The following is a 20594-nucleotide window of genomic DNA, read 5'->3' as shown; positions in this document are numbered from 1 at the left end:
GTATCAGTTGCTGGGTCTGGATAAACTTTAGGAGAACCACACTTTTCAAAAATGAGAACTTAAAGCAGTGCTCAGCTTTAGAACTTGATTTTGGGCATAGGTCCTATTGCTACTTAAGTATAAATTAGGCATAGCTAAATAAATTATATTTAACAATAAATCTTTTGTTATTAAAATATACAAGTGTACAGGGAAGAGTGTTGGGCAATGGTACAATAATTATGGATGAATTAAGAAACAATCTTAATTAAAGTAGGGTCCTTACTTTAAGGATCAATTTTCTTTCACTTTGACAAATTCAGGGCACTAAACATTTCTCACAAATTCCTTGTAAATTAACTAGTAATCACTTTATAAAGTTAATTAATCATCTGTAGAAAATTCTCCAGTGACACAAAAAGTCATTATCATTATACATGATTAGCAATGTGATCAGTCACCTAGGGAGGTAAAGTTTAAGGAAAGTAATTATTTGGAGAATGTCAGCCATTGTTAAATTAGGAATTTCTCTCATTATTTATATCTGATTAGCATGAAATATGAATCACAAATGTGACACTGATTCAACAGACAAATGAATATACTTGTTTGTATTCCAAGTATTTCTTAGCTTTCGGAAATGTTAGGTCTTAATGCAAATTACATTGATATCATGTTATTTTGGAGTTGTTAATATGCTTTTGTTAAAAATTTAAAGAAGGAATATGGCAATAAAATGACTAAAACCTGAAATCCTATCCTCAGAAAAGCACTAGTATGTATTTACCATTAGGAAATGGAAAACAACTTGAATGAGTTTATGAAGGGGTCCCCTGGTGGCTCAGCTGGTAAAGAATGCAGTCGGTAAAGAATACTTGCAATGCGGAAGACCCTGGTTCGATCCCTGGGGTGGGGACGGTCCCCTGGAGAAGGGAATGGCTGCCCACTCCGGGATTCTTGCCTGGAGAATTCCGCAGACAGAGGAGCCTGGCAGGCTACATCCTCACGGGGTCGTAAAGAGTCAGACATGACTGAGCAACTAATACTGTGTTCTTCTACTATTGGAAGGGAATAGTACTTCATTTGGTTGTAAAGTTGTGACCTATTTCACAACCAACCCAATGTCAGCCAGTGTGGCTTGCCTTGGTATGTTATCCATGGGAGAAAATGGTTTCTGGAAGATTTTGAGTCCTGTAAGACCTTATATGGGATTGACCTAACTTAAAGGGAAGTTGTCATGCAAGTTTCTTCATGAATATTTAAGGAAGTTCTGTAAATTGTATATGGAACTACAGTAGGTTCTGATGATATCAGTTTAGGAGTTTGGAGATCATTCCAGCAACTTCAGAATTTTAGGATTTCTAATTTATAAAGAGATCTAGAAATATGTCAGAAGGAAATTTGAATGATAGTTTCTTAGTAGTCTTTTTCCTGTAAAATCTTTAATGTGCTTAGCCACTTCAGTCATGTCCAACTCTTTGTGACCCTATGGACTGTAACCTGCCAGGCTCCTTTGTCCATAGGATTCTCCAAGCAAGAATACTGGAGTGGGTTGCCATGCTGGAGATCTTCCCCACCCAGGTATTGAACCCATTGCTTACATTGACAGGCAGGTTCTTTACCTCTAGTGCCACCTGGGAAACCCTGTAAAATCTTTAAAGCTCTTTTAAAAGTGTATGATAATATTATTTAGAGATAATAACATTTCTTCCTAGAATTATTTTCTTTTTTTTTTCAGTGAATTAAAAGTAATGAACACTATAGAAAGTCATCCTTCTCAGATAAAGCCAATGAAATTTTGGAAATAGATTTTCATTAAACATTCTATGCTAGCTCTGTTTTTTGATGTTTGACACATATGTAAGTTGCTTGAAATGGGTCGATATTTATGGAAAGTATTAGGGAAAGTAAGTGTTGGAGACCTTACATAGAGGCACAGTTATAGATTTAATGGTTAAAATGAACAATAGCGATTATTTACCTTTATCTAAATCCTGCTATGTGCCATTTTCTAGATTTGAGGACAGATTCAGAGACATTTGGTAACTTGTCTAAAATCAGCTAACAAGCTAAGGACTGAGATTTAGTTTTGGGACTTTGATTCTAAGATTTTTCACCTGCAGTGCTATCTTATATCTAAAAGTTATGTTTAAGTATTTAAAAATGGAAAATATAAATTGACCTATATCACCAAAATAAGTTTGTAATTAATAATGACGTAAAGGTTATTGAGGGTGTTCCTCGTAGCTCAGTTGGTAAAGAATCTGTGTGCCAATGCAGGAGACTCAGGTTTGATTTTCAGGTGGCTCAGCTGGTGAAGTATCTGCCTGCAAAGTGGGAGATCAGGGTTCGATCCCTGGGTCAGGAAGATCCCCTGGAGAAGGGAATGGCAACCCACTCCAGTATTCTTGCCTGGAGAATTCCATGGACAGAGGAGCCTGGCAGGCTACACTCCATGGAGTTGCAAGAGTCGCACACGACTTAGTGACTAAACCATCACCAGAACATGTTAGCTAGCATCCTTCGTGGGGCCTGTGAACTTCCTCCTGGATCACTTTTCTCCCAGAGATCTGCAGATATTTACATGGCTCATGGTTACATGCATCTTCTGATATTTCCATAGCTCACTGCCTCACTTTCCTCAAGACTTTCCAGCTTCCCAGGTGCTAGCAGTAAAGAACCTGCCTACTAACGTAGAAGATGTAAGAGGCGTGAGTTCGATCCCTGGGTTGGGAAGATCCTCTGAAGGAGGGCATGGCAACTCACTCCAGTATTCTTGCTTGGAGAATCCCATGAACAGAAGAGGCTGGCGGGCTACAGTCCATAGCGTCTGAAAGAGGCGGATACGACTGAAGCGACTTAGCACGCAAAGATTATTTAGTAGCGGTGTTAATATAAAGGTATTCTCAGTACGGCCACTAGAGGTCAGCACTTAGCTGCTTTATGTGGTATAACAAATTCTGCATTTTAGTGGTATATTTTTTTTTGCCAGTTTATATTCAGGTGATAAATATTACTGTGGCATATTGCAGACCTAATATAGTTAATAGATTAAACGCATTTTAGTAGCTGTCACTATGTCAGTGTAATAAAACTTTCTAAAAAGTACTTCCTTTTTTAAAAGTTTCCTTTGCTTTTCTCTTAAATCAGAGATTCAATCTTTTATAATACCAGCTTGTTTTTCCTGTAAAACATATTCAAAATCTATGTTTATAATTTATAGACATATCAAATTTATGAACATTAGCAAACAATTCATAATTTGTTCAGGGCATGCTCTGTTCTTAATTTCTTTTAAAATATATAGTAAATTACAGGTTTTGCAAAGATCTATGGAGCACTATATTACATACAATATTTCCAGCATAACTATGAAGCTGCCTAATTGATACTTTTCTTGCTTCTACAAGACCAGGGGTTTATGGAAGACAGATAACTTATTCTGTTTTTAATCCCAGCTCCTACCCCAGTATTTCTCCAAGAGTAAATACTTGGTAAATGTTTGTTGACTGAATGTCTGTTAAGAGGCACAAAAATAGTGAATCCACTGGGAGTAAGAGTCCTGATATCTTCTCTGAAGCTTTAGCCATTGGCAAATTATTAAACTTTGAACCATAACTTATTTGTCTTTGTAAAAGGGTATGATAAAAAACCACCTTATTGGGTTGCCAAGGCATTACATTAAATATGTGTAAAGTTTCTGTCGCATCATGAATCATAGGTATAGCCATTATCATTCTCAGCAATGATCACTAACAATTATTACCAGTAATATGGTAGTGGTAGTAAAGGTAGAAGCATGTAGTGGGTCTGGCCAAGTCTGGGGCTGTATTTAGGACGGGAGTTTTTCTTTCTGCTGTGCCAACATAGTGAGATTGTACAGTTAGGACTTTAAGGTTGCTGTTTGGGCATTTTAAACCATCTTCTTTTTTCTTTTTTTTTCATCTTGTGACTAGAGAACACCAACCAGAGATTGCAAGTCAGGGTAGATCTGATTCAGTGTCCATCAGTGAACATCTGATCCTGGTCATTGTTGCCTCCAGCATTTAAGAGCATCAGTCATATGCACCATTATTTTCTGCTTCTGAATGGTCCATAGATTTCCTTATATCTTTTATTTTTTGCTTTATTGAAATTTATTTATTTTTAATTGGAGGATAATTGTTTTACAATATTGTGTTTGTTTCTGCCAAATATCAGCATGAATCAACCATAGGTAAATGAATATCCCCTCCCCCTGGTATCTTTTATTTGTGCACATGTTATTTCTTCCTTAAAGAGATTGTATATCACCCATATGTCAGTATGATCTTCAGGTAACTGTCTCAATAAAGGCTGTCTGTAGGCCCTATGAGAAATATTTAGCATTGTAGCCTAAACAAAATTCTGAACTTGCATCCTACTTTTGCAATATTTTAAGTTTTGGCTTCTCTTTCACATCCTGGCTACAGGATCAGAGTTCTGGGCCTTACTTTCTTGAGTGTGTGCTAACTGTGTGGGTGCAAAAATTCATTAAGTGTAATTACAAGGATTCTTTCTGTACCTACCCATCTACCAGCACATACTGTATATAAGATTTCAAACTAGTTCCCCTAGGCATAAAAGACTGACTAAATTATTCAAGATCTGTTGGGAGTTAATTTTTTTAATAGGGGTGATATGTAGATGAAAATAATGACAATGTAGAGCAATGTTAAATATGCTCTATAAGACCTTTTTCCTCAAAGTGTGGTCTAGGGACTGGCATTACCTGGCGGTCATTGGAAATGCAGAATCTCAGACCTTACTGCAGAACTACTGAAGCAGTATCAGTATTTTGCCAAGATCTCAGGCAATATGTTTACGTATTCAAGTATGATAGCACTTGGAAGGCAGAAGGCTTTAGGGAATGCAGATATCACTTCCACCAGTTGGGGACCCAGAATTTCATGGAGGAAGGCGCCTTGAGGGAGACAAAGGAGTTTAATGGTGGAGCTGGGATTAGGAGGAGGCTGTCCTGGGCAAAGGTAGAAAGGAGAGGAAAGATGGGTTTTTTGGAGTTGTCAGATTTCTAAGGTACAACATTAGTGCAAAGGAGTAAGCCATTTGGGACGTGGGGGTACTTCGGATCAGAGTGCCAGACTAGGGTGTAGAGTTTTTAAGATTGTACCTGTGACCAAAGGAATATTTTCATATATGTGAATGACACAGTCCAGAGGTGGAGAGGAGCTTCCTGGTTCTTTCGTCTTATTACCTATAAGGATCAGAGCTGTCCTTTAGGAAGAGAAATATAATGTGCCTCTGAGAGATGGTTTATGACTAGACCCGGAGATTACAGAAATAGCATGGTATAACCTCAACAAAAAGCAGGGTAGAGAGATGTTCACCAGTCCCCAGCTGTTCCAGTCATTCCAGCTGAGATGCAGACATGTCAGTGAAGAAGCCCGATGAGGCTTCACATGACTCCAACCCCTGGTGCTGACTGCAACAACATGAGAGACCCAAGGGAGAACCGCCCCGCTGAGCACAGTCAACCCACAGAACCGTGAGCCACAAAGGTTGGGGGTGGTTACCGAGCAGCAGCAGAAAACTGCGATGGGAAGCGATGGTGACATCTCCCTTTTAGGACTGTCACAAAGGTTAAAGAAGATTTTTATTTGCTAAATCCTTAGCCCACAGCCTGGAATAAAACAAGCCTTCAATGTGTGTGTGTGTGTATTTATTAGGTATATACATATAGCATAAAAGGAAATAGCATGGTGGCAGAGTGGAGTGAAGATTAGAGAGGTTGCAGAAACAGAATCAAGGGGAGGCAGTGTTTGGTATACAGGCAGGAAGAGAAAGGTAATAGGCAGAATGATTGCACTGCTGATGACACCGGTAGCAACAGAAGGAGTAGCAGTTCATCCAGAGAGAAGTCATTTGGTTTCTTGACATGCTGCTTGAGATGCTAACAGAACACAAGCTAGAAGACTTGTGCAGCCTTTATTCAGAAAGGAATATTGTAAACTTCTGAGAGAAGTCAGAGATGGAAGCAAAGCATTGGGACTTCTCTGCGGCCAGCCATGGTGAAGCTAGTGTTGTGGTTAAGACCCAAGGCAAGACTACCTAAGGAGCGAAGGGACTCGGAACCTCCCGGTGAATGGGGAATATCAAGAGTCTGTTTCCTGAGCACTTGGTTCTCACTGTGTGGAAATGCACTCTGAGGGCCGCTTTCCTCCTTTCTTGACTGTGATGTTGTTGAAAGAGCAGCATTCCTTATAGACATTAGAGTGTTTCTCAGTGGCATAGGAAATAATTTCTAAAATACGGCTGCTACCCACGAGCGCATATAGTTTTACTGCATTGAATAGGCCATAGCTAAAAAAAAAACTCAAAAACTTTCTCTCCAATTTGGATTTATCTACTGTATTTTAAATTTTCTTCCATTGTCTGTGTAGAGGTCTTTCTCCATAATATTTTATAATGGTGATTTTCAAACATACAGTATGGTTAAAAGACTTTTTAAATAGCACTTCACAGCAGTCGCCTAGATTCTAACAATATTTTTATTACAATTACTTTAACGTACACTTCTCTTTTTACCCATGCTATGTAGAAGTTTTTGTAAAAATGTAGTGTGATTGTAATATAAAATTTTTGTACTTTTTCAGTAAATATTAAAACAAAAATATTTCCTCACAATATTGCAAAGTTGTAAACATTGTTTAAAATTACTTCAAAATAGTTCATTTAATTTATTTCATCATACTAAAGGTGACTTCATGATCCTGTGTCTTATTAAATAAAAAATTGATTCTGTATCTTAGGGTTTTTTTAAAACAAAATATTAATGCTAAATTCCTTTCTATTTTTAAGATTTTTTAAAAAAGTATAGATTCTCTTATGTGAAGGAAATGAAGATACTGTGTTGAAGAGATATCTGTACCCTGTGTTTGTAGAAGCATTATTCACACCAGTCTAAGAAAATAGACTTAGCAAATAACCTAAGTACCTTATGGGCAGGTGAATGAAGAAGTTGAGGTATATATACAATGGAATATTCAGCCATAGAAAGGAAATCCTGCCATTTGTGACAAAATGGATGAGACTTGACATGCTAAGTGAAATAAGTCAAAGAAAGAAAAACACTATATGATCTCACTTATATGTGGAATCTGAAGACAAAACCAAACACCAAAAACTAAGCTCATGGAAAAAGATCAGATTTGCGGCCACCAGAAGTGGAGGGTAAGAGGAGGGAGAATTGGCTTAGGGTAGTTAAAAGATACAAGCTTTGAGTTGTAAGATAAGTAAGTACTAGGAATGCACACTTGCCGACTATAGTTAACACTGCCCTAGGGTGTTTATGAAAGTTAAGAGGGTAAACCCTAAGAGTTCTCATTGCAAGGGAAAAAACACTTTTTGGTATCTGTGTGAGATGATGGATGTTCACTAAACTTACTGTGGTAATCATTTCATGATGTAAATAAGTGAAATCTTTATGCTGGGTACCTTAAACCTGTACAGGAATGTATGTCAATTTTATCTTAATAAAACTGGAAGAAAACATACAGATTCTCGGAAGTGGAAATAGTAATAATATATCAAAGGATGTGAACATTTTAAAAGATAGATACTTGTTGTCAAATTGTTTTTCAAAAGCCAAATTTATTAATACCAAGTTCCACACCAGTATATTTGAGTGTTTGCTTCACTATATCCTGGCCAGCCTTGGCGTACATTGAAAATAACATAAAAGTTTCAAGAAACTTGGCAGGGCCCTTGGGTTGGAATAGATCTGCCTGCAGCTGGACCTCCTTCGCTTTTGAAGTGTGTATTTCTAGGCTAATGGTAAATGGAGAAGCTTTGGGGTCATGGTTGAAGCCTGGGGCAAGGTGAGAGATGGGGGGATGATGAAGGGAAGAGATTCAATTTTACCTCACTTTTTATTGCTTAAAATATTTTTTGAGGCAATCTCAAAACTTATAGAAATGTTATACAGTACAAAATTTTTTTTCTCTTGAACCATTTGAGAATAAATTAACAATATACTATTGCCCCCAAATACCTTAGTGTGTATTTCCTATAAACAAAGATATTCTTCTGTCTAACCCTAAAATAACCATCCAAATCATGAAATTAACATTGGTATATTACTAACATCTAATCATGTCCTGTTTTTGTTTCACCAAGTGCCTTAATATCCATTACAGCAAAAGAGCATGTTCAAAATCCTGTGTTATTTTTCCTTGTGTCAATTTGAAACAGTTTCCCAGCCTTGATTTTTATGACCTTCACACTTTTGAGGGGGTACAAGTCAGTTATTTTGTAGAATGTGCCTCAGTTTTGCATTATTTTTTCGTAATAGCATTCAGGTTGCACCTCTGGCAGAAATATCACAAACGTGGTGCTGTGTTCTTTGCATTATATTTTACCTGCAGGCACAGGACTTTGACTTGTTCTGTTTATGATGTTATGTTGATGACTTCTTTAGGTTGTATCTGCTAAGCTTCTCCACTGTAAAGTTATCCTCTTCATAATAAGTATTTGGTGAGGACATATTTTGAAGCTATGTAAATATCCTGTTCCTTGTGAATCAACCAACCAACCTTTCATCCATTTGTCAATCAACCAATCATTTCATTATGGATTTTTGGTTTCCTGTTTGTCCCTCATTGGTCAATGGGAATTCTTCCACCCTGATATCTGTGTCTTTTCACATGTTCCCACCATTTTTTGGGAGCCATTACTTTCGGAGGAGATATTCTTGGTTCATATTGTACTTTGCCTACTCCAGCCCTGGAATCAGCCTTTTGTCTGAGGAACTCTGATTCTTTTTAATGGAGAGTGATATTTAACAACCAAGATCTGGGTGTTTTGTCTGCTCATTACTATTGGGATGTTGCTTCTCCCAGGCCCTCCCAGTGGATTGGGGAATGTGTGTGTTCATGTCTTTACCTCTGTAGTTTTTCATCTGTCTCTAAAAATACATATTTTACTGATCCCTACAATTCTAATTTAGCAGGGTTCATTCTAGTTTTCTCCTTTTTCCTATTAATCTTTCTCTGATAGTGACAAAACTTAGTTCCCATTATTCAATGTTTATATGCTTATGTGATCCGTGCCCATGTATATAACCAATCTCTCATCAGTGTGGCTGCTGTCTTCCTCTCCCCTCCCCCATGCCCCCTTTACCCCCCTGGACTCCACCCTATGCCAGGCTGTCCAGCCAAGAGGAAGGCCTTCTTACTTAATTAGGACTTTGACCCTTGCCCCAGGTCGCCGCATCCACATCCCACTTCTGCTCTGATTATGGTGCTCCTCTATGGGCCACATCTCCCCGCTTCCCCCTAGCCGACCCATGTTAGTACTGAAATGTTTGAGATGAGGAACAGTTCTTAAATGTCCTTAAGAGACCTAGTGGATTTTAACTGGAAGGACCAACCTCTTGGCTCATTCATAGAAATCATACAACTTTTGGTTTGTTTAACCTTAACCTGAGGACTGCCCTGGTGGTACAGCAGATAAGAATCCGCCTGCCCATGCTGGGGACACGAGTGTGATCTCCGGTCTGGAAAGATTCCACATGCCATGGAGCAACTGAGCCCGTGAGCCATACTTTCGGAGCCTGCATGCTGCCGCTACTGAAACGCGTGTGCCCAGAGCCTGTGCTCTGTAACAAGAGAAGCCAGTGCAATGAGAAGCCTGCTCACCACGATGAAGAGCAGCCCCTGCTTACACAACCAGAGAAAGTCTGTGTGCAGCAGTACCGGCACAACCATATATATAAATATATGTATACATATATAAATATTAACCTGGGGGAAAAAAGAGGCTGGGCTTTGCTGTTTCCCTTCACCCAGCAGTTTTTCACCGAAGTCCCAGATCGCATCCACACTGTCTCTTCTGGTAGCTAGTGCTTTAGAGGAATGACAAAAAGCCAGCTGAGTCTTACGGGGTCCCCGCCAGGTGGGGCAAGTCTCATGGGAATGTTTACTCCTGAAGATGCTGGTTTCCCAGACATAAAATATGTCCAGGCAACTCATTAGAAAAACAGAACAAGGGCAGCATCTTCACTTTCTAACCCAAACTGGAAATGGACTCAAAAAGAGCTACCTCAATTCCACGAGTAGACAGATTCCCCCCCTTCTCTCTAGCTTGATTGCTCCATTACAAGCTGTTATTCTTTGTCTTTTTTTCATAGTTGCCGGTGGGGTACTGGCAGAGGGGACAGAAAGAGCTAGTGACTGTGGGGAGGTGGGGACGGGTGTACTCCGGGTTTCCTGTCTGAGTTGGCCACAGGGTTGCTTTCAGGAACTCTTGCTCCACCCAGAGGAACACCAGCAGTTCCTACCTGACGGACTTCAGGACAGAGGAGAGGTAAGGGGTAGGAGCTGCAAACCTGGGTGCAGAAGATAGGTGGTTTAAAACGTCTTTGCTAACTTGATATGTGATGATAGCATCTTATTTTTTTGTGTGTGCTAGAAGTATGTATATATGTATCTGTGTAACTTTTAGAAAATGCTTTTCCTGTTGCCCCTTTTCTCAGTCCTCTGATGCTGTTTCATATATCATTAATTTTTAAAAATTATTTTTGATAGCTACTACAATGTTTGAAGCTGGAAAGGACAAAAGTAACCCAGATGAATTTGCTGTGGCACTTGATGAAACTCTTGGAGACTTTGCGTTCCCAGATGAATTTGTGTTTGATGTTTGGGGAGTCATTGGTGATGCCAAACAAGAATGATTATGATGTGAATGATCGACTCTGGAAGAATGAACCATTGTTCCTTAAGAGAAAAGTAAGATCTGCCTTCAGACACTGTTATGGACTCTGGCTTGGTTTTATGTGTATGAATACATTCTTCTGAAATATAGTCTTGATTTTGGGGCACTTTTTTAATGCAGTTGTATATGTAGCATGCTTAAGATAAATTACCTCAAATGTAACCAATTTTAATATTCATTCAAAAACTTTTTAAAAGTTAGTTTTAGAGAGTATTTCTAGATAGATTATTTTGTTTCCCATTGACAGCTGTGTTTTGTTTTTCACATAAAAGTTGATTGCAGTAGCTTTGTAGTTCTTTTGCAAGGTCTTAATGCAGTAAAAACTAGGATTGCAGTATAGTTTGCCTCATAGCATCTTCATTTTGTTATAATAGTTTGAACAGGATGGGTTCAGAACATGAAATGTGAATTATGCCTACTAGATGTCTAGTAACATATATTTTTTAAACCTGCTGAGTTAGGGGAGGAAGATTCCTACAGCTTATTAAAGTCTAGGGCCTACTTTCTGTCTTTGTTAAAACAAGGATTGATTAACTTTTATTTTTTGCTTCTTTGTAATTGCTTTCTTGATTCTTAAACTTGTTGAAATCTATTGTGTTGTATATGTGTTTGCATGTGTAGAAGAAGGCGAAAAAGAGGAAGATAGCTTAGAAAACACTAATGTTTGATTTTTTTTAGCAGTTCTTACAACACTTTCTTTTCCACTCATACCTATTCTTATGTTACCCTTTATAAGCATTCCAGAGAAAGTTTTTTATAGTCTTTGTAGAACTTTTCTTTTGAAAGATGTTTACTCAGAAAATAGCTATGTTTGAGGATATTTTTGGGGGTGGTTAAAGAGCAAAACTTTTAAGCCTCCTAAACTTTAAAGGAGATACTATCAGAACAGATTTCCCCCAAGTGAAAATGCAGGAGGAAGGGAAAGTTGAGAAAAATATATTATTCTATTACTTTGGAGTTCTAATGCACTCTCTCTAAAACCTTACATTATTGAGAAAATTGAGGGTAAATGACTGTCTTATCACTGTTTCTTGACATTTTACAGATGTAAGGGAGATGGAAATGGATGGTTTCAACATAGATCATTTAATAAGGCAGAGCATGGTGTGACCAAGCATTTTTCTAAAGTGTTAGATGGAAAATGCTGCATGCTGCCATAGTAATCAGAAATAATAACCTGTGTGAGGTGTATTCTAGGAAATCAGAAGTAGTTCCCTTTTCATGCTGGGTTAATGCTTACATAACTTGTTTTCTTGTGCAACTTCAGTTTTACTGCCTTCCACCCTCTTTTTCACATACATTTAATTCTTTGAAGCTTGATATTCTTCATCTCATTGATCTGAAACCTTCACAGAAACTGTCATTAACATGTAACAAAAATAGTTTAGAGGAAGTGGATTGTCTTATTGCCCTTGCCCATCATTTGGAAATAGGATCCAGCCTAGGCTGTAGTCATTTCTTGCTGCTTGTTTAGTGAATTTCTTATGGAGGTTCCCACATACTGTTAATTCTTAATACCATTTCTCATGGACGAACATACTATAAAAGAGCTGATATTTTTAGGGATAGGAAAGTTATTGGATGACTTAGGAGGCTCACAGAAATATTTCAGTTTAAACAAAACATAAATTTTTTGGCACTAGATGTTAGATTTTAGATGATGAAGCATTGTTTATTATTGATGCTGTCTGGTTCTCTTTCCCTCTTGGGTATGGATGAATGCTGACACTTGGTGCAAATTCCCTGTGATTTATGGAATCTCATATTTACAAAGTAGTTGTCCTTACCATGTCTGTCTAGAATTTTGATGTGTAAGGTACTGACAATCATGTACAATTGCAACTGTAACTTGCTTGTTAACGTTAGATGAGCATTTATCATTAAGGGTCTTAGCTGGGCACAGGTGCTTTCCTAGTAATAGATTTTTGTCTTGAAATGTTCTCTCTCATGTCTACTGCTAAACTGATAACAAGGTCAGTTTCTTTATGTCATTTTGTTCTTTTACCTGAAAATATATCTCTTTTTGTGCCTTTGGTAAAATTCCCAGTGCATGAAAAAAACAGCTTTTCAGGTCTCACAGTCTACAAGATGGGGCTACCCTTCTACTGCTACAATGACACAGGCATTTTTTAAACTGGGCCATATTTCTGGGAACCGCTAAACATTTTCAGAACTCTGTTGTATTTTCTCAAAGAACTTTTTTTTCCTAGTGGAGGATGATTGTTTTATTCTTTTTAAAATGTTGATTCTTGTTTTATTTATTTATTTTATTCTTGTTTTCCTTTCACACAAAACAACACCTTTCAGTGACCACTAAGAGCTCACTCTGTTTTTTTTTTTTTTGGTGGAGAAAATTCAAAGGATGTTTGAACACTGGGTTCTTGAACGTAGCTTGGCTCTGACCATGTCTACACATTCTGATGATTACAAATGAGTACATTTTGGGTTTCTGTGATGTTTCAGCAACACAGTTATATAATTATACCATGTGAAACTCTTTAAGAATTCAATTATAAAAGATTTAATCAGTTAACCTCTTTTTGGAGCTGCTGTAGCCAATAGTCTAATATGACAGATATTTAGCTAAATAGAGATAATTTTTCCAAATAATGTTTAATTTGCAGTATTCCCCCACACCTTAAACAAGTAGACATTTTCCAAGTGAGGCACACTTTGTTTAGCTCCATGTTGTTGCTAGACCTCCATGAAGTCCAGAGAGAGCCCTCCTGTTTCCTTCAGTTATCATTGCCTCCCTAGCATAGTAGCAAAATGAATTTCATCTGCAAATGGTGTTTTCAAAATAATGGTTCTTCTAATAGGGCATAATTATCCACCAAAGATTTAAAAGAATGATCATATGATTACCCTTTCACTCTGTGATACAGCTGAAAAATATGGATACTAATAGTATGCTGTGATTCTTGAGGAAGTAATAGATTAAAAGGACAGGTGAGTATTTTACTCAAGCTGTGAGTGAGTAAAGAGCAGATGCTATTCAACTCACAGTCCCAAGTATTAGTGCTCTGTGTAAAATGCACTTTTATTATCTTCTTGACACAGGTTGAAAGCGCTATCAGAGTAATTTATTATGATTATAAAATGTTTCTAAGATTGTGAAGTGTACCAATGGCACGGCCTGTCCCTACCTGTTACCTGAAAACCTAGTTCCAAGAAATGACTCACGGTTATTATCTGCTAGAAGGGCAAGCAAAAGTTGAATATGACATTCTTTATTTCTTTGGAGGCATTACATCTCCATGACAATTATGTACAGTCATAAATATTTTCAAGCTACAGAAAAAATTAAATTAAAAAAATTCTGAAGGATAGTTTTAAGTAAACATTTTATATTTTGAACTGTTTGTGCCACACATACAGCATTGACTATATACAGGTAAAATATTCTATTTTTTCAAAAAGAAATGTTTTTTCTCTTTTATAAAAATCATATCTTATACTTTAAGATGTATTTTTGAGATTGAACTTGGAAATCTATTAATATGTGAAATTAAAAATTATATTTGATATTGTTTAAAAACAGTATTTACTGTATTTCTACTTACAATGTATAAAATTTCATGTATTGATCAAAAATAAATTATTTGTAAAGCTAACATTATATTTCTTATATTTAAAATAGAAATTCTCAAATAAAAAACTTTTAATGAAAAAAAGTGATGAGTGTTTTTATGATGAAAACAAAAATTTGGGGTTTTAAATGTCAGACTCTTTAGTTTTGTCCAAATAAATGGTGGGAATAACACATGTGATTGTCGAGGCCTTTGTGTTTTTAGCATGTGTGGTGCTGTGTTTTAGTTGTGCAGTCGTGTCCGACTCTTTGCGACGCCATGGACTGTAGCCCACCAGGCTTGTATGTCCCTGGGGATTTCCAGGGAAGAATACTGGAGTGGGTTGCCAAGCCCTCCTCCAGGGGATCTTCCCAACCCAGGGATTGAACCAGGGTCTTCTGCATGGCAGGCGGATTCTTTACCATCTGAGCCACCAGGGAATCTCAAGAATACTGGAGTAGGTAGCGGGGCTCTTTGCCAGGGGATCTTCCCAACCCAGGGATTGAACTGGAGTCTCCTGCATTGAAGGTGGATTCTTTACCAGCTGAGTTACCAGGGAACCTGACCCCTATCCACGGTGTTCCTCAGGCCTTGGGCCTATCCCCTACTTTACCTCTTCTTAGGTGACTCATCTGTTCCTATGCCTTTAAACATCTTTATATTTTCAACCCCCAAATCAATATCACCAGGATGGGCCTCTCTCTGAGCTCTACCCTCAGATATTCAACTGTTTCCTTGACGTCTCCACCAAGTATGTCAAAACCTTAACATGTCTGGCATGAAACATTAGACTTTTCTTAAAAGTCTTACTTTCCTTAATTTTCTGTGATAGGAAATGGCATCATAATTCACCTCATTGCTCTTTTACTTTGTCAAATTCAGCAGCAAGTCATTTCAATTCCAAAAAATACTTACTGAATATGTCTACTTCTTTCCAGTTTCACTGCCGCCTATTTTATCCACACATCATTTCTCCGTGGTTGCTCTAGCAGGCTCTTTGTGACTGGTAATGAAGGTGCTCTGAAGAGGTTTACTGCAGGACATGAGTGTTCAGATTCTTTTAAAATGAAAGTGTCAGCACCTCATTTTTTTTTCTTCTTTAAAAAGGTTTGACATTAAGCTCTTTTCTTTCTTTGAAGAAAGGTGTGCTGCTTCTTGGATGACTCAGCTTCTACTAAAAGTTTCACAGAGTCTACTGTGAAAGAACTAGGGGGACAGAGGCAAGATAAAGAATTTTCACAGGTGTAGACTAAAGGGGAGAGGGGAATGAAATCTCACAGGGGTAGACTAAAGGCTATGGGCTAAAGTGTGTGTGTGCATGTGTGTGTGTGTGAAGGGCAGAGACAGAGAAGTGTCTTAGGGGCCCAAACAGAGGAGGATGGGACCTTGCTTTCCTGCAGCCACATTATGGTTAGATGGAGTGTTTAGACCAACAGGAACAAAATTCTTTGAAAGATTCCTGATCTTTCATCGTGGCACAGAGGGAGACAGACCCATAGTGAGAGGTGGTGTCTGACCACCCAAGACCTGTGAGGAAGCTTGAATCATTGCCCAGAGAGCACCAGCCTCCATAGAGCCAGCTCTTCCCATCCCCTATTTGTTTCTATCATCAGTGTTTAGTGAAGGTTTTGTCAGCAGAATTGCTGGTTGTCCTACAGGAGTGTTACCTAATCAGCTGGAACATCTGGCTTATTACTCTGATGGCCCTGTTTCCAGGCTCTTTTTTCCACTTTTCATACATGTAATGTATATGTATATAACCATAAACGACATGTAGCATTGCTCTTTGTGTTCTTATAATTAACTCCAGTTGTATCACACTGACTGTGCCCTCTTGCAACTGATGTTTTTCATTTAATGTTATGTTTTTGAGACTTAACCATCTTTTTTTTACCCTAGATCTATAATTTTATTTTTAAATGTCATATAGGACATACAGAAAGTGTATGAATGGTTGAGAAAAGGGAACACCTGTAGCTACTACCCAGTTACAGCCCATCACTGTCACCCTGGAAGCCCTGTTATTATTATTGTCTGAATGCTTATGTAGCCCCTGTATGCATGTGTTGAACCAGACTCTTTTTTAAAAAGTACACATAAGCTTTAGAAAAGTGAAATGGCCTCTTGAACACCTAGTGACATGTGGGGGAATCCTTGCTTCTATACTTGGGAGGCTGACCTGAGCTAGCACATGAGCCCCTGCTGAGACACCGGCAAATAACCTGTTAATAGGATGACAGAACTTTCAAGCTCCTTACTGTGCCCTCTAAAGTGCTGCCCGCTCCACTGACTCCCTCAGCTCTGTGCCCTGGTTATGTTGAACCTTCTTTTGACCTCCGCGCTCTAACCTTTTTCAGATATTTTTCACTTGCTATTTTCCCTGCCTTGAACACCCTTTCTCCTGTTTGCACAGCTTGGTCCTTGTCATTTTTCTGTTGTTAGCTAAGGCCAGTTCTTTGGAAAAGTCTTTTTTGATTTTCTCCATCCCCTTATTCTCTGTATTCTTGATCTCAGCCCTTGATTGTTTCCATCACAACACATTGTTATTTGTGATTATTTTCTTAATTTGCTTTTATTCTATATTTCCTATTTGAATATCAGCTTCTTGGGATGGGATTGTTAATGTCTTTTTCATAGTTTTACCCCCAGTACTCATCATGGAACTGGTATATATCAAGCACTAAAAAAGTAATTGGACTTTCCTGGTGGTTCAGTGGTAAAGAATCTGCCTGCCAACGCAGGAGATGTGGGTTCGATCTCTGGGTTGGGAAGATCCCCTGGAGATGGAAACAGCAACCCACTCCAGTATTCTTGCCTGGAGAATTCCATGGACAGAGAAGCCTGGTGGGCTACAGTCCATGGAGTCACAAAAGTCAGACACAAATTAGTAACTAGACAACAACAAAAAGGTAATTATTGATGAGAAATTTCAACAAATATATGTTGAGTGCCTACCGTGTGTCCAACTACAGGAAATATATCACCTCACCTAGTCCTCAGCCGCCTCCAAGGTAGGTAAAGATTATCCCCATTTTAAAGACAAAGAGACAGGTACAAAGAAATTAAATAACTTGCTCTAGGGCGCATATTTTGGTTAGTGGCAAAGATAGTATTTGAAACTAGTTTTGAATTTGTCCTGAACTCTCTACAAAATTGATCCTGTTAATACTTTACCAGAGCAATGTTCTGAATCATTCAACTGATGAAAGATATGGAGGGGATCAAAACTAGGAGAACAAGATTATAGACCTATTTAACTGCTCTTATTGGCTTGAGTAAGGGAGCAGATACACAGAGGTCAGGCCAAGAAGTATAAAGTAACAGATTTTAGGTTAGAAACCATATGCTAAAGGATTTTAATAGTTCCAGGTTAAAAAGTATTAATAACAAGTCCAGATTTTTTATAGTCACTGGCATAATAATTTCTTGCTAGTTTGACTGGAAAAAAAAAAAAAAAGATTAAGGAAAGAAAGGTCCTGACCATTTTTTGGAGAAAAATGACTGGCCTTAGAAATCCTTCAATGTTTCTTTGGGTTGAAGTGATTTCATGGTTTAGTTGTTTTGACTTGGGCTTTGGGTATATTGCTTCTGGAGTCATTATTTGTTTATGTTTCAGTAAACAGTTAAGGAGTGATTGCTGTGTCCTTCAGGCTTGTTTTTAATAGGATGCAACAAATTAAAAAAAGCAGCAGCTTGTTATCAGATATACTGCATGCCATTTACTGTTTGAAAATGTCATTAGCAATTGAAGTTTCGTGGAGCATGGAATCTTATCATTAACCATTTTAGACTAAGATACTTGAGTTCTGAGAAATGAATTGGTAGTTATATTGCAGAAGGCTTATTTATGGACTCATATTCTTAATTTATATGCCAAAGGGGTGAGTTTATAGAGATGATAATTCCCTGAACATATTCCCTACTCAGTTCTTTTGTATACATGAGTAGTCAATTTCAACATATTAACTTTTGAGTTGATGAGTAGGGAATATTTGTGAGGCTTCCCTCAATATTAAACCGAAAGTAAGACTATTTGTAACTGTGGTGATTTAAAAACTAAATCAATCATGTTCCTTCCAGGGGGTTACATATTCATTTGTAATTTGGACATGTTTATTGAATTCCTATTGAAATGAGGTGCAAGGAAATTCTGAGTGGGAAGTTACACTGACTGAAATAGAGAGAGGTGGCATTTTCAAAAGTGATCATTCTAAAAGTCCAAGGAGTATGTCTGTGGCTCTTCTTTTTGGTTTTCTTGATAAACATTGTTAATAACCTTGGCTTAATCTTTAAAAATAAATTAATTAGCTTCCAGAAAGATTCCTCCAGGTGATCTAATGCTTATTTCATTGACTAGAAACTCTCCGCTACCCGCTTGTCCAATATGGCAGAATTCACTAGGCAACTTAGTACATTTACCATGGCTGTCCAGTATGTGGCATCGCCTGCCTTGATTTCTCCCTTGAGTCTATCTTCCCCTTTGTGAACCTGAATAGCAGATCAGGTATTTGTTATACTTTCATTGTATCCATTCTGACTTGTCTACAGATTTTGAGCTCATCAGATATCCCACTAAGCATAGCCCTTTGACAACTAAAGTGTCTTTGATAACCAGATAGCGTCTCCTCTGACTCTTGGGGATTAGATTATGCAGTTTCAGGTAGTGTTCAGAGGGAATGACTAATCCTACGAAACCAACCAAGATTCCTCTAGTCCCGAAAGGCAGAGAAATGACTGAGTGCTGATATGCCGCAGAAGTAATTATGGTTAACATCCTGTGGAAATTACAGCCGGCTTCATACCAAGCATAAAATTAAATAGGTACATTTAAAACTTTAAAACCTCATCCATGACTTCAAAACTTTTAAATAAGATTCAAGCAAAGAGTTAATTGTGAATTTACCTGTTCTTTGCCTGAATAAATAAAACAAGTTGAACTTCTTTGGACTTCATACTGAATATCACGGGGATGATTCACATCACTAAAAAGCTTGTTTCCATTGAGATAGAATTCTGGCCAGACACTGATTCATATGTTACTCTTTCAACAGTTATTACTTGAACTAGCTTTTCTTCTCTCTGATATTTTTCTCATTTGAATAATTTACCAACACATTTGAGGTACATCAAGGACTTTTACGCTTATCATAGGATATTTCCTTCTTACTGCATATTAGCTCTATTAACTCCTGATGTTACTTGAGAGACTCATCAACTATGAGTTAAAGAGCATTTGATTTATAATGATAACCTTATATGCAAAACAGAAAAAGAGACACAGATGTACAGAACAGACTTTTGGACTCTGTGGGAGAAGGCAAGGGTGGGATGTTTTGAGAGAACAGCATTGAAACATGTATATTATCAAGGGTGAAACAGATCACCAGCCCAGGTTGGATGCATGAGACAAGTGCTCGGGGTTGGTGCAATGGGAAGACCCAGAGGGATGGGGTTTTATGACTGGTCATGGTACAACAGAGGCTCACAGAGAATAGTGGAGATATTAAAGCAAATGGAAGTTGGCAGGAATCAGTGGCTTCTAGAAAATTTCCCTTCACTAGATGAACTGAAAAGCCCTTCTGTAAGCATTGATCTTATTTTGAATATCCAAATTCTTCATGTTGTTTTGATAATAAGCATTTCATAATCTCTAGAGTTTAGTAATTCGTTGCAGGAGTAGCATGGATGCTTAGGTGGTTAATGATGGACCATAAACTATTGTTAGATTCCTTAACATAACTGATTTGTGAAAAAAAAAAAAAAACATAACTGATTTGTGGCTCATTCTTGCATCACTGTTTTCTCTGTCCACAATGCTTTAATAGATATGGCATGCTCCTCCTTTTAGGAACCAAATATCCTAACCAAATGTTGGTCTTGAATTTCAGTAGCCTGTGAGAGACCATATTCCCTGGTTGACAGCGATCAGTTCAGTTAAGTTGCTCAGTCATGTCCGACTGTTTGTGACTCCATGGACTGCTACATGCCAGGCTTCCCTGTCCATCACCAACTCCTGGAGCTTACTCAAACTCATGTCCATGGAGTTGGTGATGCCATCCAACCATCTCATCCTCTGTCGCCCCCTTCTCCTCCTGCCTTCAATCTTTCCCAGCATCAGGGTCTTTTCCAGTGAGTCAGTTCTTTGCTTCAGGTGGCCAAAGTATTGGAGTTTCAGCTTCAACATCAGTCCTTCCAATGAATATTCAGGACTGATTTCCTTTAGGATTGACTGGTTGGAACTCCTTGCAGTTCTAGAGACTTTCAAGAGTCTTCTCCAACACCACAGTTAAAAGCATC

At 38.0% G+C, this 20594-nt stretch overlaps 1 protein-coding gene across 1 annotated transcript in view; it reads left to right on the top strand.

Annotated features, from left to right (window-relative positions):
- GIPC2 (GIPC PDZ domain containing family member 2) overlaps positions 1-13329 on the top strand; it is a 103629-nt gene extending 90300 nt beyond the window's left edge. The window contains exon 6 of the mRNA XM_043877986.1: positions 10542-13329. Coding sequence (XP_043733921.1) covers positions 10542-10687 — 146 coding nt within the window. The 3' untranslated portion in view covers positions 10688-13329. The remainder of the gene's footprint in view (positions 1-10541) is intronic.
- Positions 13330-20594: the final 7265 nt, after the last annotated feature.

Source organism: Cervus elaphus, chromosome 20, assembly GCF_910594005.1.
Source record: "Cervus elaphus chromosome 20, mCerEla1.1, whole genome shotgun sequence".
NCBI classification, from domain to species: domain Eukaryota; kingdom Metazoa; phylum Chordata; class Mammalia; order Artiodactyla; family Cervidae; genus Cervus; species Cervus elaphus.
Note: the sequence above shows the minus strand (reverse complement) of the source record. Positions and strands in the feature narration are given on the sequence as shown.